Source organism: Tasmannia lanceolata, unplaced genomic scaffold, assembly GCF_043159265.1.
Source record: "Tasmannia lanceolata isolate RefF3 unplaced genomic scaffold, GAP_Taslan_0.1 ptg000012l, whole genome shotgun sequence".
In the NCBI taxonomy this organism is placed as follows: Eukaryota; Viridiplantae; Streptophyta; class Magnoliopsida; order Canellales; family Winteraceae; genus Tasmannia; species Tasmannia lanceolata.
The window spans coordinates 38,857,355-38,880,495 of record NW_027518689.1 but is presented as its reverse complement, the minus strand read 5'-3'; the positions used below and the strand labels follow the sequence as shown (position 1 = coordinate 38,880,495).

Here is a 23,141-nt window from a genome sequence, read left to right as displayed (position 1 = left end):
TACCCAATACCAAAACCGAGTGTATCATTCATGCAGTAGAGTGAGTGTATCATACATGAAGTAGAGGAATCAGTGAGTAGAATTCAAGCATTCTCATTTTCTCTTTTACGCACACCTTCTCTATCGTTTGACTACAACTACTATTGTCTCACTTATTGTATTTTATTGACTCTTACCTTTTTCTAAAGTCTCTCTCTTGTTTTTTCCATCTCTTTTCGTTTATGTATGGTGGGAGGGAGACACACAAATGGCCGCCTTTGATTAAGTGTAGCTCCACAAACTTTCTCCGTCCGAATTATCCGGCGAGTCGTCAGACTCCGGCGACCCCAACCACGGCGGACTAACCAGCATACCCTCCGCCATATTCGCAAGCAGTTTCGGCATATCATACAATGCTTCCTCGTCCATAAATCCCGTGTCGTCATTTCCCGGCTGCCGGAGAATTGAAGTACTCTCTTCATTTTCCGGCTTAGTGGGGATTCTTGAGGCAGCGGCCTCGGCCGCTGCCGCTCGGATATCGGACGGAGAAGTGGTGGGTGGTGCACGGTGTGAATGAACGGTGTCCGGAAAATTGAGAACGGCGTCGGCTCCTTTGAGAGCTAGAGCTGCCACGTCATACGCCGTGGCTGCCATCTCAGCCGTTGGATACGTGCCGAGCCAGATACGTGTCGTCTTACGTGGCTCTCGGATTTCGGACACCCATTTCCCGCTCCGGCAGCGGATTCCCCGGTAAACCGGGTGTTTTCCGGTAGCTGTAGGAACTGTTGCTGGTGGTTGGTTTTGTGGGGATTGGGGTTGGCACGTGCTGTGTGGGGATGGGAGGGGTTGTTGATCTGTTTGTCCATAGTTATAGGGTGGGGCCAGGGGTAGTTGGTTTTGTTGTGGCACGTGAGAAGGAAAGTCGTCCATGTTTTGAAAGTAGGAAGTAGAGAAGTGAGAAGAGAAAGGAAATGAAGTGGAATTGGGGAAATTCATAATAATGGAATGAGAATAGTGAGGGGGGTTGGGTGTATTTAAGGGACGGTCAAACCGTGGGGGTTCCGTGGATTGCTGTCTTTGAATACCAGTTGCTAAGATTATGAGGGCCACACGCTTTTGGGCGCTCGCTACCAATTAGCTGTTCCCCAAACATAAAAATATCTCTCTCTCTCTCTGGCAACACGTGCCAATAAGCCCCTTAATTTATCTGCTTTTAGTGCTGAGTGACTGCTGATTTAAGCAACATAGTCGTTATGCGCCCTTTAACTACCTTTTATCACTAATCTGAACATGGTTAGGACCCTAAGTTTGTACCTCCTTTGACACTGACTAATTTGAGTAAGGAAAAACTACCAAGAAAACCCTAATCCAAGTTTGTGGGAGTGTTATGTTAAAAGTATAAAAGATTAAATAATGCCATCTCAACTGCTTAAGCTTTTGGAGTAATTGGTTGTTTCACATGTTAGGCAAACTGGGAGAATCAGAATCTCGTCGTGTAGCTTTGAAAAATCGGATTCTTTACTTCCTTTTTTTTTTTTGTGTTTAAGAAATGGGCATCGGGTCAGGTTTGATGAATCGATTCCTTTCAGTTTTATTCATTCTTCGTAGTAAAAAAAAAAAAAAAAGGCACATTAACACCTTAAGGCTCTATTCACTTGTTTTCCAGGGAAAGGAAAAAAAAATCTTTCCCGAGAATCTGAAGTGGCATTAGGAAAAGAAATCCAGGGAATCTATGCAGGAAAAGGTTTCCCTGGACTGTTTCTAGACTGTTCACTTGCGCAGGAAAATGTTTCCAGGGAAACTGCTTGCCCTTCTTTTTGCACTAGTTTTCCAAAGAAACGAAATCCGTGTGTTTTTTGTTAGAAATGAAATCCCTAAAGGGTGGGAAAATGGGCTTTTCCATGTCATTTTTTTGCTTTTTTGTAAATATTCCACATGTGTAATTCTATTTTCCCTGGAAAGCAAGTGAACACCAGAATTCTGTCTTGTCAAGGTCTTGTCAAGGAAAAAAAATATTGTTTTCCAGGGATTTGCTTTCCAGGGAACGCAAGTGAACAGAGCCTAAGTGAATTAAATCCGTATAACCCTATCGTCGTCACCTAACTTCACCAAAAATATTGTTATTTCTCTTAAATGTTTTCTCCTTCAAGCTTGTCCTTGATTTTATCAATTCCAATCAATATTTTTCTCATATAATTTATTCTCATAATATTTTAGTACCAAACATCCCAACCGTCGAACAAATATCTCAATTCAAGGTTTGAGGCATGAGGGGCTAGGACCATTCAGTGAGGGTGGGACCAGGGACTATTGGTAATGGGCCGAACCCATGATCGATAGCAAGGTTCACAGACCCAAATTTGTACCATGGAGGTGGATATCCATGCCCTATAAACTCGATCTTCTCCTTTGCAAAAACGACCATCGTTTTTAAAAGGTATTTTTTCTTCATAATATCTAATATATGTACACGCGTGTGTGTGGGTTAAATAAGGATCACAAATCATACTGACCCACCATTTGCATGGCACTGTCCTTGGTGATCAAGGCTATTCATTTATATGGTCACCACTAGAGCAAGTATAGGGAAGTTTGTCCCCACACTATTATTGTACGAATCTACAACTATCAAGGGTCCTTTCTAAGAAATTTTGAAAAAACTTTGAACATTGGTATTTATACGCCTTGATCAATCCCATCATGTGGTCCTATGTTGGATGTACCATTAGGTAATGAATTCATTTAAACAAAGTAAATAAAAAAATGTGTCTGAATTTTCAGATGGCTAATATTTTCAACTCTATTGATCTTGGAGGGCCGACATACCATCCAAAAGACCACTTTGCCACTCCAGGGCCCTCTAATTTTTTTTCAGTTTTTCCATCTCAATCTTAAATAAAACTCCTAGTATTCCATTCTATATCAGTCCCTTTCACTTAAAGAGAACTCTTCCCCATTGTCCATCAAAAATATAAAATGACTGTTTCCCACTCAATAATCATTTACTACTAAAAGGGAAAACCATGTGAAAGTTCGTATGCTCCTTTTGTTAAAATTCCCTGCCCTTGCTTTGTTAATCTTCCCATCAGGTACAATATTGAAGGGGCATTTGCGTCATTTCACGCCTCTCGAGTTATGTGCAAAAATCTCGCCACCTGTATTGCTTTACCATGCCATGCGTTTTCATGCAAGGGAAGCGTTTCGTCTCAGTTTTTGACCTTTTAGCTCTTGTTTCTCCTTCCTCCCTCTCTCAGAAATCAGAAAGGTTCCAAAGGGTTTTATCCTGTCTGTTTGATAAAGCGGAGAAGAAGGGTTTTCGGGATTTCACTTTCCTTTGAGATATGTGATGCCGCATGGCTTGCGGAAGCCCCCTTGCAAGTCTATTTCTTATTGCAGGGTGCTTTCTACGATGATGACTTATGCCCTCAATGGCACAACTCAGATTGCTATCTTGATAAATAATTATAATGGATTTTATATGTTGTATTGTTTATTGTCCTCTATGTTTCAGTTGTCATGTTTTTTTTTTTTTTTGTTATTCCTTAATTGATTCTCCCGCCTCGGTTTCGAACTTACCACTCAAAGGAATTTGAAACAAGAATCAAAAGCAGCGATGCATCAATTGATGACTTTGTTTCACTATACAACTGTGAGTATTTCACCTATTACTAATTGACAAATGCTTTTCTTTCTATTTATAACATTAATGTGTACTATTGTGCCATGATGTATTGCATCTGCATCCATTATCAATTTAAAGAATCATTATCACTTCTTTCACATTCGTAGCATTCGCATAGTTTGATTGTCCTTTTTTTATTGTCTTTTTCTTTTTGAAGACTGATTTTTGCAGCCTTAATGTTGTCATATGTACTCATGGTATAGTTCCTGCGAACAAAAGACCTTCAGAATGTAAGTTTTGTATACTTTGTATTGATATGTATCCCTCTTCTAAAACACAAACAATGGAAAATTTATACATTAATTTAGAGAAATTGGCAAGTTCTGTTGGGGTTCCACACGAAAGCAAATAGTTCAAATCAGAAGAATGAATGGGATGTGGATGGGTTATAAGGGAATGGGCACCCCCCCTCTAAAGGCTAGCTTTTAGGGGCGAGTTCTACCTGGTTAGATTCCCTACAAGTTTGGCCCCTGTCCATTTTTATATTGACAAATGCTACTCAGATAAATTGTCAATGTCTTCATACTCAATGATTAGACAGTTTTGGAAGACCTACTCCATGTCTTTTAGTAGAAATATCGCATATATATTCCATGAATTCTTCAATTCATGGAATGGAGACAGATGGGAAGTGAACTATCAGGTTTTACATTGATATTCTGGTTTTAGTTCTGAAAATATTTTGGTTTGCCTATCTTGGGTAAAAATTATCAACCAAGTCGGATTTTTTATTATCTTACGCACATTGCTGTGAGGAATGCTAATATCATAGTCCATGCATCCTTCTCATTCTTCTGGATCAACTGAACAGTGTGGTGATCAAGGATCTTCATCTTCTCAGCCACGGTCCTTCACCACAACAGGCGTATATTCTATATGTTTGATCTGCATATTTCAATAACTAAACTTTCTGGAATAATGCCTGAGAAAGCCTTTCTTTTGTTGAAGGGCTAGGATCATATGCATCATTTGTAGACCATAAGGTTTGAATATAACAGCTGGATCCAATCCATGTCCATTGGATCCCAATCCTAATGTGCGAAATTATTTTGTACCGTGTCCCACGCACAGCCACAAAAATTTATAGAGCATCCTAGATTTGAGTGAATGATGTCAATGTACGGAAATACGCTTTAAATTTCCGTTTATTTTTGGCTATTTTCATAATATTTAAAAATCTTACCCCCTAACACCAAACAACATTTTATTTTCCTTCTATTCGTTAAGGAGGAATCCTATAAATACCCCGATAATTTCCTATGCCCTGTGGATTCTAACATGGTGGATTCAATTTTTTTTCCATTACATTTTAAACCGTCATCCCAACAAATTTTAGGATACATAACCAATTTCCAGGGGGTCAAGACTCAAGACATCCTTATTTTGTGTCATCGTGGCAGCCATCAATGTTCTTAACTTTTGTGTTTTTATCTTTTATGTAACTTTCACAGGCTTTTCCCTTTTAGTAGTAAAGCATTTGACAATAATATTTATCATGTTCATTAATAAATTCATTTGGAAATTGCATTAAGTTCATCCGTTGCCATTTTTTTTTTATGGTAGGATGAAAATGTGGCAGAATTGCTACAGGAAATGGCGATAGGAGGATATTTCATCAATTTGGATTCTCTTCATCATTACCTCCACCTCCATTGCCAATCTTCGTAAGCTTCTTTACGTAAGCTTCTTTATTGTTTTTACTATTTTATCTTGGGAAAATTGCAATATTTTAAATGGTTTAGGAGAAAGCTCAACTTCCCATTACTTTGGGTCACTTAGCAATATTTATTTGCCAATATTAGTAGACATTGAATTATGACAGATCGATCCTTTAGGGTTCACATAAAATACTTATGTGCTCAATATATGGCTGTTTAATAGAGACTTTACAATTGATTGAACTTTTCTAAGAGAAACTTTACCAGTCAAAAAGTTTTTTTTTAATATCCAATTGGGATAAAAGACTGTTATTTCTTTGATATGTTGCAAACACCATCAACATGAAAGGTGGCAAGCCAGGATCGAAGGGGTAGAATGGAATTGTAATAATCTTGGATTCAATGTGATGCAAAAAATGCAGTCACTTTTTAGGTCCGGTTTGTTTTGGATTTTGATAACAGATTGTGAGTCGAAAACTGATTATTGGATTCAATGTGAAGCCATCGGTATACTGACTGTTGGGGGATTAAGGCATGCTTCCAAAGCCTTTGTATGTAGGCAAGAGGCCCCATTGTGTCCCATTAAAAGAAAAGTGTCATCTGTCATGCCCTCTTCATATTTCCTAAATTTTATTTTTGAGTTTCTAAAAATTAGAACTGCTGTCTCTTGAGACAGAAGTAGCTCAGGTAATAAAAATCTGAAAAAAAATAAGTGTAATTTGTAAACCTCATACTTTTCTGCAAGATTTTATACTACAGCCCTTGATATTTCATCCAACAGCAGCGCACTTTTTAAGATTCTGCTGTTCGATCAGATATCAAGGGCGGTACCTCTGTCGTACCATGAATACTGACTTAAATGCACATTCACCATATAATTTCTCCTCTTCTGCTTGCTGCTCTTTATGCTTTAATCTATTATCCATTCATCATCATAAGTACTCTTCCATCTATTTTAAGGATCAAACTTCCATTACATCTCTGGGTAATGAGAAACTCTAATTTATCAGCTAATTAGATTCCCCTCGGAGTTTGGGAATCCAATTGTGTTCTGTGTAACTTCAAGTTGGAGAATCATTCCAAGTTTTCTTGTAGATCTTGATTTGACAAAGAACAAATAACGAGCTATTGTTATCCTCCATTTTTTATAGGCACTTGATTTCGTTCCTACATAACACAGCTCTGAGTGGTCTCCCATATTCCTTGGCAGCTATGATGACACTTGACTTTTCTGGGCAAGCTCTATCACTGCCCATTGGGTGGCTTGCATGATTTGGTAAAGCATGTTCCTTCATCTTGATGTACCTTTCTCATTGTTCTGGCTGATTGGTTTTTCGAAATGCTATAAGAGGTTCCAAATGACGAAAAAATGCTATATTTTTATTTCATATTCACAAGAAATATGAAATTGAAGTATCAGAACTAATTGGGTTAAGTTTTCAATTTTTTTTTTAATACATTTTGATGGCCACGATTAATGTAATTGGCTCTTTTCTGCCTGCTAATCAGTTACCAAACTCATCTAATTCCAAAACCCTTCGGCGTGGGAGTTCAAGTGTTTTATGTTTGGTGGTTATCTTTTACTGAATACCTGTTGCTAATATGTCATTTTAATTGCTCTGCAAATACCCAAGTAAGTTTATCTCTAAGTTGCAACCACCAACATACTTTCCAGATGCTCCAAACCCCAAAATCCATATGTTCTTGTGTTATAATAGTTCTAACCGGGACTATTCCTTTTGTTTCTCATATTTTGTTCTCGCCCAAGGGATTTAAGTCTCATTTTAAATGCTTTTCTGCAACCAAAGTATGTTCATCCCTAACTTGCAACCACCAACCCCTACTAACCATTCTATTTGTACTGACATGATTTTCCCTCTCTTTATAACTTGATTTTTACAACCCAGAAGTGTTCTCCTTGCAAACCCTTCTATAGTTTGGTTGGATCTGCATATATCCTTTTTTAGGTGAATTTAGCAGGGCTTTCGTCTATGGTTCGACTTCCTCTTAGTCAAGGTGTTTTCGAGCCCTTCTGAAGCAGATAGCAGGCTGCACTGGCCATAAATCCGGTTACATGAGGCCTATCTCGGAGCATGTTTACCAGATACTGGACCACCAACGACCAATCCCCATCTGAAGCTAACAACATCCACGCACGTCATCCATTCGGTATTGATGAGTCGTAAATGGCACACTCATTTGTGCAGAATCATATGGTATTATTGGTTACTATAGGAAAAAGCTATGGATCGAAAATAAGATATTATCCTTTTCCAAAAAATTTCACTGCATGGAATTCTATGTTGATTAATGTAAACTGGCCAACTAGGAAGACATTGAGATATGAATGATCCTGGCTAGCAAAATGAGTGAAACTACCATTCAAAAAAAAAGGTTCTGAAACTGGTTGCATGATCATATCATATTTGTTGTACCGTCTGATACCTTACACCCTTTAATTCTACACAAGCTATCTATAGTAAGCAGGAAACATTAATTGATAAATCTATGTGATCTATGGCTGATGGAACGCATATAAAAAAATCCATGTAAAAAAAACCTTTCTGCAAATGCACATATTGTGCTTAATTCTTGAAACCAACACAACTAGGAGCTCTCTGTCTCTCTCTCAAAATTTCCACAAAGCGAGTCTCTCCCAACTTTACGAAATTATGTTATTATAACACACTAGGGGATTTGCTAGGGACCACCCCAGAAGGCATTTCGCCCAGCATCCGTTGCATGGTAGAAGCCACATAGGCTCTGATTGGATTTAATTCGTTTGAGGTGGCTGCTCTGCATGCAACAGTCGCTTCGCAAAATGCCTTATGGGATGGTCCCAAGCAACACTTTAGATATAACACTTTAGTTGCACGTGCATCCTTTACTAGTTTATACAATACAGCTAGAATGACGGTTAGATTAGGTGATTAAGGATTTGGATACCACCAAAATCAGTTATTCTTTGTAGATAAGATTATTCTAAGTTAATCTTACTTATAATTAGGGTATTGAGATCATTTTGGGAATTTTTATTTAAGATAAGTACAGTACTATTTATAACCATTATTTGAAATAGGCAAATAGCATTATATACAAAATAAGACTGTACGCACAAAAAAAAAAAAAAAAAAAGGGTTGCGTGGGGGTATCATAAGAAGCCCTAAATCTCGTTTACATATGGGAAATGTTATCAGCACTACTGTATTTTGATGAGGGCACTCCTCACTTTATTAAAAGTACGGTATGGCCCTCACCATAGGATGATCCAAACCATCCATTAGATGGGCCAACCTAATCGACGATAGGGATCAACCCTCTAACAGTCATATCGGAGGGTTAGGATCAACCTATGGAAATTATTTTTTAGGCACAACCTATTTAGGCGTTGGCCCATCTAATGGACGGTTTGATCATCCTAATGGACGGTTTGATCATCCTATGGTGCGGGTTACAGATTTACATATGTTGCTATCCATATATTTCTTACGGTCTCCCTCAAACCATTGGACCGGTGGTGGAAACAATAGTTTTAATCTAAGCCTTTGAAATAAGATGTTGAAAGACCTTTGGTGAAGAGACCCAACTATCTAATCAGCCCGGAACATAAAAATTGTAAAGGTGCTGAAAGGATACCTTCTCGTAGAGAAAGTGATAGCCAATCTCAATATGGTCAGAGCGAGTATATAGTACTGGATTTGTAGTCACGTATATTGCACCACCGACATCGCTGAAAGCAGAAACTGTGTGTTAGCCCTTTATTATGATTAATCACTGATTTATATTATATTATAATTACAATTAGAATTAGATTAGGAGGCAGGCAAAGTGCCTCTTTGAATGCCACTAAAAGATATTTGCATATATATGGGAATCCTTTATGCAAATGGTTTTGAAATTAAATATGATTATTTTTAATAATTTCATAGAAATTGTATAGTTAGTGACTTCCAAAGAGGGCTTAATGACCCACATGCAAATAAGATAAAAATAAATAATTTTATTCATAATTAAGAATTAATTTTAGTGGCATGGAAAGAGGCACGTACTCACATATATCCCTTTACAGATATAGTTCAGACACACTCGCACCTCGTTATTGTTTGAACCAAAGATAATGCATAGCTGTAATGTTAGATAGGACACCCCTTTCCTATTTTGATAGTGAGATTCCAACTTCCCATCACTCCTCCGCTACATGTGGTCAGAGATATGCAACGATTCGAAAACCTTTATTTTTTGGTAGGGCAAACCGTGTTGGATACTTGAGAGAGAGAGATTTTCATATGACATTCGCAACATGTGATTAAATGTTTAGCCAGATGCATGAAATTAAATACCTTGTTTTTGGGTAGGAGTGCAACCCTTTTGGCATTGTGATAGCGAGATTGTAGCTTTCCATGACCGCCTATTTAATAAACGTAGATGGTTCACATGATAAAAGAGTACGTTCTGGAGTCTCAGAAGATCTTACGAATAGTGTCGTGTGGGTATACAGCGAGGGATTGAATTCCCCTACAAAACAATATTTTTGTTTTTAGCGATAGATATATCAGTTGATATTGCTTGATATATAGCTACATATATTTAACTTTCACAAAATATCTGTCACTATAACCGTTCATGTTTGGTTGCACAAAAGCGAGGATGACTAAGGAATTTTGCTTGGCATTAGGGTGCCACATTAGCAAAACTCTGTTTGGTCGCCAATTATAGACTGTATAGTATTGAAATCCCTCGAGAGTACTAGGGATGTCTCCTGGATAATCATTGCATGTCTACATGTGTCGTTTTTGTCCCCTCCCTCTGAAATCCAAACCAAACCATTCATTTGTTGGGCCACAATGTAAATAAGTTGTGCCCCAAAAGTTATTTCCATTATTCCATAGGATGATCCTAACCGTCTACAGATGTAGATGTACGGAGGTTTCCATAGATTCTATAGAGGGTTAGGATCATCGTATGGAAATGATTTTTTGGGCACAACCTATTTATGATGTGGCAAAACAAATGAACGGTTTGGATCATCTCAAATGCAGATTTTGCGATCATACAAAGTCAGAACTGAGAAGACCTTTTTGCTCTTTCTCTGTCGGCATCTAACCTCTAGCCTCCAAGTTGAAGAACAAGAGGCTCAGCCCCTTCTTTTTTTTTTCTCCTGGTCGGCCGCCCACTCTTAAAATGATCAGACCTTGTCATAGTTTCTCATTGATTTCTTTTTCTTGACTACGGAGAGGCGAAGCATTTCAAACTTCTAACACTACCAAATCGGACCTCCTTTTTGTAAGCCCATTTTGCCCCTTTCGTTGTCTTTTAACACTAACGCAGCTCACGCCCTCAAGAAAGTGATAAAAAAATGTTGGAAGACGCGTCGTAGATGGGAGGGTGTGGTGGCCCGCCACCTAAAAGGTTAGAGACAGCCGCCTATAGCCTATCCGCCCTTTTCTACTGCCCCACACGGCCACACCCAACTTTTTGGTGAAGGCAGAAATATTTCCAACGTCACTGAATCTGAAGCTGAAGAAAGGGCAGCTGATATTTACAACCCCCCCCCCCCCCTTGGTTTCGTTAAACACACCCTTTTCTAGAGGTGTAAAATGAATCTCAGCTTGATTCAATAAACAGAGTTCGAGGATGGGGGCGTCTTATTTCCCTCTTTTTTCCCTCCAGAGTTACCCTAATTTCCACCGTTGCTTCTTCCTCAGATCTCCTCAAAATCCCTCGATAATTAAAACTATCTAGATTCTAGGGCTATCTCTGAAACCTCCTCCGGAATTTGATTACAGATCGGAGGTCATCGAGGATCGAGATGCATAGGGGACCGTTGGATTTGGTCGAGGACGGGACCTTAGTTCTGATCTAGAAGTGGCGTTTTGGTCTGGTGGAGCTTTGCCCAACCACGCGCGTTTAATTCGGTATACCTTTTACTTTTAATAAGTTCATATTGCTGGAGAAATTGCGAATCCTGGATGCTAAACCGGATTTTGCTCATTTCTTTCAGAAGAACCACTTTGAAACTGATGAAAGATTGATTTTGAGGATGGAATTTTTCATAAATTTTGTTAAAAAAGATGTAAGGGCCCGTTTGGATGTCGACAAGATTTTGATTTGGAATTCTCACATTTGCAGCCCTTTTGGTGTTTACATTTGGATCCCCATCAAATCCTTGAATTTCCAAATAAGCATCTGGCAGTTTCATTCACCCTCTTGTCTCCTCAACCTCTCCCCTGCAGCAGGAATTACCCCCTTCCCTCTCAGTCTCCCTCAACATGAGCTGGCACATCTATTCATTTTGTACTTAAAAACTCAATTCCAAATCCAAATACAAAATCTGAGGTATCCAAACGGGCCCTAACAGATGTTATGTCCTCAGTTTTTAGAATCAGACTCTAGAGCATGCCAACATATTAAAGGAATGAAATTTGCTTCATAACGAAAATGAAATTCATGTCTTTATAGCATCAAGTTATAATATTTCTAGAAGCTCCTAAAGCAGTTCCAATGTGTAGATTCACTGTTAGAAATAAATTTTCTTATTTAGATGCTTTCCTTATGGGAGATGATATTTTCACTCCCCCTACGCATTCGTACCCCTTATAACGTGAACAGTGTGCAACTTTATGTCAAATCACGTCAATAGGGGCGCGAATGCGTACTGTAGAGGGAGTGAAAATTTCATCGCCCTTTCTTATTTATGTTATTGCCATCTTATATTAGGTTTGCTTATTTTCTTTTCTGGTCATTTCTATTTCCTTGTTTTGCTTCCACTAATTTCTATATAATGTAAGCAAGGAATAATCAACTTTAGTGCAGTTAGCATATTAGAGGCCGAGTTTTCTCGAATGAACTCATTAGAAGCCTGAGTTTTCTCGAATTAACTCACTCTTTTCTTCTTGATTTTCTTTTCTGATAGAACGGTGTTCTATCATTCACTCGGTAGATGGAGTTTAGATTTGGGTCTTATCTGGTTTCTCTAACTGCTATACCACTAGTTTCTCGCGTACCTAGAAATGGTCACAGGAATGAGTTGCTTTCCGCAAAAGAGTCAATTATAATGTAGATCTGTAATAATGTACGCTTCCAATAATGAGGCCCTCCCATTTATAAGGTCAAACATGTTCTCCTTGAGTAGGGTGGGATTTTTGCGTGCAGTTGATCGCAACATTAATTTGGGTAGGTTATAAGTTTTTGCCCATGTGAAAGAAAGCTTGTAAAGCTCATATGGCTTTGTCAATCTTTTGGTTCTTATATATCTTCAATGGACACAAAAAAGTTCCCTCAGTTGACATTATACATATATTAACTTTTCTCACTTCATTAACTTTTCATTTTATTATGTATTAAGGAAGATGTCATCATTCTTTTGTCTAACATGAGGTAATTATAAATCTGAAGCTTGACTTGAGCTATATCAGTTGCATTCCTTGATTTTCTCTGCTCAGGGTGGTAAGTGATCTATAAAGAGGATCTCTTCTCTTCCAGTTCCCGATCGAGCTAGCAAATCAGCCTCCGAATTTACTAATATCCAAACAATATTTCCAATCGTATTATTTCTTTTGTCTAACATACGCAGTTTCATGCTGCTAGTAAAGCATCTGTAGTAAGTTGGAGCTCACAGTGTTGGGGGATCGGCCAATTGTACGGATATAGCTTTTGAGCCATTGAGATTCAAAATCCAGCAAGTTGCTCCATTGGTTCATTATGTTGCTGTTTTCCATTCTCTTGATTTGTCGGTTGATGTGTTTATTGATTTTTTTTTTTCTGAATAGTTGACGTGTTTATTGTTTCGTAGATAATCTTTGCTTTAGCTGGAGGGGCTTGGGGCTATTTTAGATGGAGTGAGAAAATAAGTTTAGTTGTTTTACCTCCTTAGTCCTTGGCATAAATTCCTTCTCTTTGGATGCGTCTGCATGCAATTTAAAGGTCACTCTTTTACGGGAGTCATTTATTAGCTGGCCATGCCAAAATTTGTTACTTGCATATCTACTTTCATGAGAGGCAATTACCTGTTTCTCTAACAATGTAGTATTAGATCTTTTGTTTTACTGTATGAGATGTACATAAATCGCTCGCCTCTTCAGTTGGCTATCCAAATTTTTGATGGATTTCTGCACCTTTGCATACTATCTTGGTTGGGCTGCTATTTGAATTAGTGAGTCTGTTTCAGATTTTCATTGATTGGAAGAACTACTTCACATTGTAAAACCTCTGTTTTGTGTTCTTAGACTTGTGAGTAATTATGTTGATTTCAGAATGCAATAACAAATCTGATGAGCCTCCATGCCATATGTAGCTTCCATTGCATCTCCTTAATTTGATTCCATATCTTCTTTTGATGAAGGACCAGAAATAAAAGGTAAATTGAGCTCATTCTACACATTGGGATAAAGTAGCTTCATTTCCCATGTCCTTTCTTTCGTTCTTTTTTCCTTTATTTTTGGAAAAATACACTTAGACCCCCTTTGGTTTCTGACACATTCAACTTGACCCCAAAAGTTTAAAAAGTTACAAGTAGACCCCCTGTGGTTTCACTGGGTTTTTTTAACTGGACGGGCTGACGGCGTGGGGGAAAAGACCAAAATGTCCTCGTCTTCCCCAACTGAATATTAGGATTTTCATACTCGAAAACTAAAAATTGGGGTTTGATTCATACCCTTGTTGATTTATCAACATAAACCCTCCATTTAGGCGGTTTATTTGTCTTCATTCACATCATGCATAAAAACCCTAATATTTTAGGGCTTTATTTTTTTGTTTATATAAAAGTTTTTTTCTTGAAATGTGGGTTTGATGTAGCCATGGAGTGGGGTTCGATTGTCTGTGGTGGAGGTGACGGCGGTGGCCGGAGATGGCGACGGCAGAGATGGCTGATGGTGGCGACGAAGGGCGCTGGCGGCGGTGGGAAATGGTGTAACCCTAATCCCTCTGCAAATGAGGGTATTTCTGTCCTCAAAATATTAACCATGGTTAACCTGACAGACAGTTGACGGAGGGGGTGTACTTGTCACGTTCTGAAACCACGGGGGGGTCTACTTGTAACTTTTTAAACTTTTGGGGTCAAGTTGAATGTGTCATAAACCACAGGGAGTCAAGTGTATTTTCCCCTTTTTTTTCTTTTTTTTATGTTGGAACAGAAAATAGATACCATCTTCTTCTTTTGATCTTGTTTTACATATTGGGATAGAGTAATTAATTTGTTGTTTTACATATTCGGATCCTACATCCTGTGTCTTGGTCAGATCCATTTAATATTGGACGTCCATCAGTGTCCTACACTCCTAACTTATATTGTGGACAGTTAAAATTTGTAGAATAGGTCGAGGGCAAGCGGTAGCGGCGAGGGCAGCAGGGTGACACTGTGAGTTAGGGGGTTAGGGTCAATGGTTAGAGAAGGAAGACAATTGGTTGGCTCAAGACCGGAGAGATGAATGACAAAAAATGGTCGGATTTCGACTGTCCCACGGGTTTTTGTTAGTTATCTGGATACAATCCGAAATAATTTAGGATCCTATTATTGGGATCCAAAATGTGTCTAGATGATCCTGTCCGTTCCAGTTTGGATTCAGATGGCCCATCTAACCATTGGGGTCCATTGTCACTCATACACATGGGTGGTGTTTTTGTTAATTAATCAACTTTTTATTTTAGGAAGCCATTAAAAACCCACGAAGCTCAATAAGTCCCTGTTTGTTTTGGATTTTGAAAACTGATTATGAGTACAAAACTGATTACCGAACACATAATCTTAAAACCAAATGGCCCCCTATAATCTTAAAATGCTTCCGTATATGGAATTAGGCACAAGAATCAGCATCCTATTCTGATTACACCCGATTTCAGCATTTGGTTCAAATATAATGAATGGAATCAAAGAGTTAAAATGACACCCGGGTGGACTCAACGGTGGAAAAAATGCCAGAATATGCTTCCAAGTTCCATCATGGTATTATGAGAATTTCTTGAAGGAAAAATTGTCAACTGGTGACAGAAAAATAGGAAAATAGTGAATGGGTGACACCCTTTTGAAAGTTTGTGAACGGAGGTCGAAATACGTTTTCTGACATGCCATTTTACGTAAATACCCTTAAGAACGAAAAACCCATTGTACAAAGGGTTTTTTTTTAAACTGTAGAGAGGCTTTTTGTCTCTTCGTTTTTAACTGTAGAGAGGGTTTTTTTTTTCACTTTTACTCCATTTTAACCACCTGAAACCCATCTTCTCCGGCGTGAGGTGTGACCGGCGTGAAGACTCTCATTTTTCTCTGGAGTGGTGCGGTTTCCTGCATTATTCCGAACCTCTCTCCTCTGTTATCAAGTTTATTCCGGCGAGGGGTTCATTTATCTCCGGCGAGGGCTTCATTTTTCCGGCGAGGGGTTCATTTTTCTCCGGCGAGGGGTTCATTTTTCCGGCGAGGGCTTCATTTTTCTGACGAGGGATTCATTTTTTCCGGCGTGGGCTTTATTTTTCCCCCATCCCCATCGTGCAGGTATGTTAGGGTGTCGTATTTCATATTTTTTTACTTTTTTTTTTCGTTCTATTAAGCTACCTTTGTGCTTTGTGGTGTAACATTATCAGTATTTGGAAGTCTTTACATGTCTAGGATTTAAATTTTTTTTTTGTTCCCTATTTTCTTTGATTTTGACTGTGGAGAACCCCCTTTTGATAATCTCTCATTCTCGGTGTTGAGAATCTCCTTTTGAGATTCATAATATCCCTTTTTCAGTGTTGAGAACCCATTTCCAATGTTGGTACCCCCCTTTTCCAGTGTTGGGATGCTTTATATCCAGTGTTGGGACCCCCTTTTGAGGTTCATAATCCATCAATTTAAGTGTTGAGGACCCCCTCCAGGTAGATTGATAATCCCCTCATTTCCAGTGTTAGTAACCCTCTCTAGGATGTTGATAATCCCCCATTGCCAGTGTTGAGAACCCCCTCTAGGTAGTTCATAATGTCCCATTTGCAGTGTTGGGAACCCCTTTTCAGGCTGATAATCCCTCACTTTCAGTGTTGAGAATCCTTTCTAGGTACATTGATAATCCCCCTTCTCCACTGTTAAAAACCCCCTTTTGAGGTTGATAATCCTCCATCTCCAGTGTTGAAAACCCCTGAAGGGAGGTTGATAATCCCTATTGCCAGTGTTGGGAACCCCCTGTTGAGGTTGATAATCCCCATTCTCGTGTGTTGAGAACCCCCTGTGGTTGATAATCCCCCTTCTCTTCTGTTGAGAACCCCCTGTTGAGGTTGATAATCCTCATTGTCCAGTGTTGATAACCCCCTCCTGAGGTTGATAATCCCCCTTCTCCAGTGTTGAAAACCCCCTCAAGGGAGGTTGATAATCCCCATTTCCTGTGTTGAGAACCCCCTGTTGAGGTTGATAATCCCCTACTCCAGTGTTAAAACTCCCTATTGAGGTTGATAATCCCCCTTCTCTAGTGTTGAAAACCCCCTCAGGGAGCATTGAGAGGAGAGTGAAAAATCAGAGAAGGGATAGAAAACCAAGCTACGCCAAGAGTAGCCCCTATACAGTACCCCCAGTGACAAAGAAAAAAAGTGAGAGGGCAACGAAGAAAGTAACACGGAGGCGAACTGATCTCATTGAGAAGTTGAAAAAACAAGAGCAAAGGCAAGTACACTTGTTTTCAATTAACCATTATTCAAAGTTAGATACTTGGTTCCTCTAACCTTTGTATATTTTTGCAGTCGTATTGTCATGACCGTTGACGGGGTAAAAGTCTTGGCCGAGGATCTCGAAACGTTGTGGAACCTTAAAGGAGTCCTCAGTGGCCAAGTAAGTGTCATTTTTTAAATTAAGTGTTGTCTTCAGTACCCATTGTTGAGGTAATTAAGAAATTTTTTTGAGTTGTAGGTGTTGGATGTATATGGGAAGTATTTGTGCGCCTCCAGCAATGCCTTGACTGGACGGATTGTATATATTCCTTCGTCAGTATATGTAAGAGGCTTTTTTGTAGCTATACATGTTACTTTACAACTTATCCATGATTTAGTTTTCCACAAAATTCATTTCATTGTACAGGGATATAAGACTTCAGGGCGTGATTTAATGGATGACAAACATAAGTTGGAGTCCGATCGGTTGGCGAACGAGCTATTGCATCGTACAGTTGACCATATCCCGTCAGAAGATATTGGGATGATTTTAATCCCATGCTGTCAAGACTTTCATCGGGCTCTTGTGCTTGTTGATATGGTGAATAAAAAGATGGTCGAGTTCAACTCAATGGAAGGGGACTCATTTCAGGAGCGAGCATCTCCCACTGTAAGTAAATTAACATCTTCCGTAACATTTAAAGTTACTTCCATATGTATGACACTCAATATTCCTTCGTTGTCTTAAATTCAGGTAGCATTAATGAAGGAATATTTGAAGGGCCGGGGTTGCAACATTGATGACTTTCCATATTCACAGATGGATGGCTTCCGAAAGCAGAACAATGGGTGGGTTCAAACTTAAAACTTTTGAATTTTTGTTAGTATTCCTATCTCATTCGTAGTTAGCTTAAAAGTAACTCTATTCAATGCATGCTTTTATACAGGGTTGATTGCGGCGCTTTTGTCCTAAAAGCGATTGAGCATCTCTACCATGGTCAACCACTGAACTTTGGGCCGACAGACATTCCTGAATTTCGGCTACAACTCTGTGAGAGATTTTTACGATGAGAGTTTGGGGACTGCACACTTATATAGGAACACCTTCTAATGTTGATGGATGTTTATTTTTTCTGATGATCAAACTTTATTTTTTAATGGAGATTGGCAGGGGATTTGTTAAATGGCAAGGGAAGTTGGCAGGGGGTCTGTGTTTTTCTTTGTGAATGGGTGGAGAGGTTGTAAATTGAAATAGGTTTAATGGAAGTGTATTTGTGTTTGTGAATGGGTGGAGAACTTGGTTGGTGAAACAGGGAATTGTGAACTTGTTTATAAATGTGGAGAAGTTGTAAATGTAAGCAGGTTTTATGGAAGTGTATTTGTGTTTGTGTTTCAATTTGAATGTTGGAACTTGTAAATTTAAACAGGTTTTAGACATGTGTGTTTCTGTTTCTGAATGAGTAGGGAAGTTATAAATTAAAACATAATATGATGTGTGTTTGTGTTTGTGAACAGAATATTAAGTGTGTTTGTGTTTGTGTTTATACAGGTTTTAGACATTTTCAATTCCAGGAGCTTTACTCGGCTGGAAAAAAGGTTGCTGGCCCATTTTCTGGGTTGGTAACCCACATTCCAAGGTTAATAACCCAAATTTTTCTGGGTTGGTAACCTTCAGTTCCAAGTCCAGCAGCTTCACTCGCTCGAAAAAAGGTTGGTGACCCATTTTCTAGGTTGATAACCCACATTCCAAGGTTGATAACCCAAAAAAAGGGACGTTGGTAACCTTAAGTTCCAATTCCAGCAGCTTTACTCGGCTGGAGAAATGGTTGGTGACCCTCTTTCTGGGTTGATAACCCACATTCGAAGGTTAATAACCCACAAAAGGGAGGTTGGTAACCTTAAGTTCCAATTCCAGCAGCTTTACTCGGCTGGAGAAATGGTTGGTGACCCTCTTTCTGGGTTGATAACCCACACTCGAAGGTTAATAACCCACAAAAGGGAGGTTGGTAACCTTAAGTTCCAATTCCAGCAGCTTTACTCGGCTGGAGAAATGGTTGGTGACCCTCTTTCTGGGTTGATAACCCACACTCGAAGGTTAATAACCCAAAAAAGGGAGGTTGGTAACCTTAAGTTCCAATTCCAGCAGCTTTACTCGGCTGGAAAAATGGTTACCAACCTCCCTTTCTTGGGTTATTAACCTTCGAGTGTGGGTTATCAACCCAGAAAGAGGGTCACCAACCATTTCTCCAGCCGAATAAAGCTGCTGGAATTGGAACTTAAGGTTACCAACCTCCCTTTTTTGGGTTATTAACCTTCGAGTGTGGGTTATCAACCCAGAAAGAGGGTCACCAACCATTTCTCCAGCCGAGTAAAGCTGCTGGAATTGGAACTTAAGGTTACCAACCTCCCTTTTTTGGGTTATTAACCTTCGAATGTGGGTTATCAACCCAGAAAAAGGGTCACCGACCATTTTTCCAGCCGAGTAAAGTGGTTGGTGACCCTCTTTCTGGGTTGATAACCCACATTCCAAGGTCAATGACCCAACAAATGGGAGGTTGGTAACCTTAATTTTCAAGTCCAGCAGCTTCACTCCTCGGACGGAAAAATGGTTGGTGACCCTTTTTCTGGGTTGGTAACCCACATTCCAAGGTCAATGACCCAAAAAATGGGAGGTTGGTAACCTTTATTTTCAAGTCCACCAGCTTCACTCGGACGGAAAAATGGTTGGTGACCCTTTTTCTGGGTTGGTAACCCACATTCCAAGGTCAATGACCCAAAAAATGGGAGGTTGGTAACCTTTATTTTCAAGTCCACCAGCTTCACTCGGACGGAAAAATGGTTGGTGACCCTTTTTCTGGGTTGGTAACCCACATTCCAAGGTCAATGACCCAAAAAATGGGAGGTTGGTAACCTTAATTTTTCGGTCGATCACCCACTTTCGAATGTTGGTAACCTCGTTTTGAGGAAGTCGATAACCTGGATTTTGAATTCTAGTAGCTTTATCAACCAAGGGAATGGGTTGATGATCCAATTTTGAGTGTTGATAACCTCACTTCTGATTGGTTGATGACCTATTTTGGGGGACTCGATAACCTAGATTTTGGTTGATAACCTAGGGAATTGGTTGATAATCCTATTGATTGTGCCGGTAATCCAAATCTGACTGTTGATAAGTCCCTTTTCATGGTTTAGATGTAGGAGAGCAACAACTAAATAGAGAACAAATAGCATATCTATATCCAAAAAAATTGTTTATGTATTGATGTTCTAATTACAACCATTCTTTACAAAATAACAAAAAAGAAGTCATCACAATATCTGAGAACATTCAAAAAATTCAATTACACCCTTACACAAAGAAGGGAGCTTGACAAGGTACGCCCGACCTACTGAGTATGGGTGCAGAAGGCCCAATAGCAGTTTGGTCAACTTGTTGTCTTACCACGGGTGGTTCTTTGCAACTTCTTCTATTGTGGCCAAGTTATCGACATCGGGTGCATTTGTAATGTAATCCACCTTTCAATTCGCGATCAGTTCTTCTCGTACGCGGCCTTCCCGGTGGTCGCTTTGCAATCGGCGGTAATATTGTCATCAAGGATTCGGGATTTAATTCCCATTGGGTCCTGTCTAGTGTCGGGTGCAAAACTTCAGCGTACGTATCCCGATATCTCTCTACATGAAACCATTTCTCGCAGTAATCGTATGCATCAAAATCTGTGATGTCAATGGCTGCCATGGCATGTCCACACGGGAGTCCAAATGTTTGGAATGCACGACAACTGCACGTGCGAAGTTCCAAGTTTACGCCATCTGTATGTTCAAGGGACCGTACTTCATATTCATGAACCCCAACTCGATAAGTTGTATACTGGCGGCTCTCTTCCCTCGCTAATGTTATACGTTCTTCTGCGTAATGAGTCAACTTTGTTTGCCAACTATGACCCAATTTCTGACGCTTTTGAATGAAGTCTGTAGTCTGATGTCTACTGTGCTCTACCAATGATGCAATCGGCAATCTTCTCGCATCCTTCAGGACAGCATTGAAACACTCCGATCTATTTGTAGTCAATACATCATACCTATTCCCCTTAAAATAAAAACTAGCCCAGTGTTCGTTCGCAATGTCACTTATCCACTTGTGTGCACGTTCATTCCTCACCTTAATCTTCTCCATTGTTTCTCTGAACACACTCTCTCAAAGTCCGTGCGGCTTTCCAAAACAATCTCTCAAGTAGAACATCTTTGAACTCGGATCGCAAATTGGCGGCGAGGTGACGCATGCAATAACTATGATGAGAATTGGGAAATATATTAGGCACTGCCTGCAACAACCCCTTCTGTCTATCAGAGCATATGGTGAATATGTTCATCTCCGCTGCCAATACGTACTGCCTCAGCAACATAAAAAATCACCTCCAACTATCTTCGTTCTCCGTCTCAACAACCCCAAATGCTAATGGATATAAACCGTTGTTACCATCGACCCCGATTGCAATCAATAAGATTCCTAAATACTTCCCTCGCAGATGTGTCCCATCAACCAAAATTATAGGCCTGAGTGTTCGATGAAAAGACCGTATGCTAGGACCAAATGTCCAAAATAAGCGAACAAATCTATCATCTCCCCTAGGTCGTAAATCTCTGGCTCTGAAAACACGCATATAGCTGCCGGGATTTCTTCTCATCATCTGAACTGTAAGTGCAGGCAATATTCGATAAGAGTCCTCCACATTCCCACACTTAATCTCAAGTATGATGTTCATCGCGTTGTACGCCTTCCAATAGCTTATAGTTATACCCCAATGCATCTTGATATATTCTCGTATGAACCTCGTCCTCACATCATCTGGGCAAGCAAATAAGCGTAAACATGTCTGAGCAACCCAAGCTGCTGTGACAAGAGGGTGATCATTGCCCCTTAATTTAGTTCTACACGTATGGTCGGGGACAAACGACTTCACTAACACATAGGTCATATGATTAGTACCCGTTATACGCCATTTGCAACCCTCTACCTTGCATCGAACGGCATACTTCTTCGGTGTTGACTTTGACCTCACGAACATAAACCTCTGCTGAATAGCGTACTCTTTGACAACCTTTTTGAAGTATTGCATATTAGAAAATATTGCCCCAACCGTTAACTGCTCAAACTGAAGATTATTAGTATCTACATCATGGGCTCCAACAAACATCCCATCTGCTTTCATTGGCCGATTACTGTTAGTCGGAACCGGTTGAGATCCCTCTTTGATAGGAGAACCTCCTTTGATAGGAGAATCCGCACTGAAAGGCTGAGCGCATGGACTAACACCGATATTTTCATAATCGTCATCATCATCATCCTCCTCCTCCTCCTCCACCTCATTATCATCATTATCACTACCATCGTCATTATCATCATCATTTCTTTCTTCTTCTAAATCTAAACCCCTCACACAGAAACCGTCTTCAATAACATTACTGAAGTCATCAATGCCTCCACTAACATGGTTGCCATACAAATCACTTGCCAATGTTTCATTTAAGTCAATTTTAGACCTGCATAGTTCGGCAATATATAATCAAGTTGGATCCATATGAATTATAAATTAAAATATGGAAGTATTCAAACATTGCCAAAGAACTACAATACCTTATGACAGGTTCTGTTGGAGCACCTCTAATATCTTCACTTACATATCTCCCGTCAAATTCACTTTCGTAGTCTTTTTGCAAGTACACTTCAAAACGAAGACGTTTTTGGGACAGAATCGAAGTAGAAGGAATGCTACGATTAAGAGAGGGTCTCCTAGTGCAGAGTTTGTTTGGGGGAAGCATTGACGAATTTAAGGAATTAATACATTTGTCATTTATGCTCTTAGTTATGTATATCATCACAGAATTGAACATGTATCTGTCAAACATCCTTAACATTGTTTGGAGGACATCATCATCATCGACGTCGATTAAAGTGACTATATATGGATCCACAACATATCGACATTTTATCGATAGTAAAACCTGCCTTTCTATAACACCAATCCTTCTTCGGATTGCAGCTTGAAATTCGTCGAAATTGATTCCGCGGCTGACAGATAACAATGTCTTCTTCCCTCCGACGTATTTCCAAGAAACATCATCCGTCAAATCTCCATCATAGTGTAAAAGAAGAGAAACCATTGTTTCGGACATTTTTATAAAATCCTAAATAGGGGTTCTAAACAGAGTTGTTG

At 39.5% G+C, this 23,141-nt stretch overlaps 3 protein-coding genes and 1 long non-coding RNA gene across 4 annotated transcripts; 2 read left to right on the top strand and 2 right to left on the bottom strand.

Moving 5' to 3' along the window:
- LOC143887314 (ethylene-responsive transcription factor ERF027-like) lies at positions 1-998 on the bottom strand. The gene has a single exon (XM_077391422.1). It carries the CDS (start codon positions 973-975, stop codon positions 262-264), a length of 714 nt encoding a protein of 237 aa, XP_077247537.1. The 5' UTR covers positions 976-998; the 3' UTR covers positions 1-261.
- A 9,514-nt stretch (positions 999-10,512) lies between these two features.
- LOC143888153 (uncharacterized) lies at positions 10,513-14,492 on the top strand. The gene is made up of 2 exons (XR_013254488.1): positions 10,513-11,234; positions 14,116-14,492. It is a non-coding gene; the product is annotated as an uncharacterized LOC143888153 (long non-coding RNA).
- A 1,725-nt stretch (positions 14,493-16,217) lies between these two features.
- On the top strand, positions 16,218-18,294 carry LOC143887313 (uncharacterized). Its single transcript, XM_077391421.1, has 5 exons — positions 16,218-17,107; positions 17,186-17,269; positions 17,354-17,596; positions 17,681-17,775; positions 17,874-18,294. The coding sequence occupies exons 1-5, from the start codon at positions 17,030-17,032 to the stop codon at positions 17,995-17,997; spliced, it is 624 nt and encodes a 207-aa protein (XP_077247536.1). The 5' UTR covers positions 16,218-17,029; the 3' UTR covers positions 17,998-18,294.
- Positions 18,295-20,407: 2,113 nt separating this feature from the next.
- Positions 20,408-21,100, bottom strand: LOC143888787 (uncharacterized). Its single transcript, XM_077393191.1, has one exon. It carries the CDS (start codon positions 21,098-21,100, stop codon positions 20,408-20,410), a length of 693 nt encoding a protein of 230 aa, XP_077249306.1.
- Between the last annotated feature and the right edge of the window lie 2,041 nt (positions 21,101-23,141).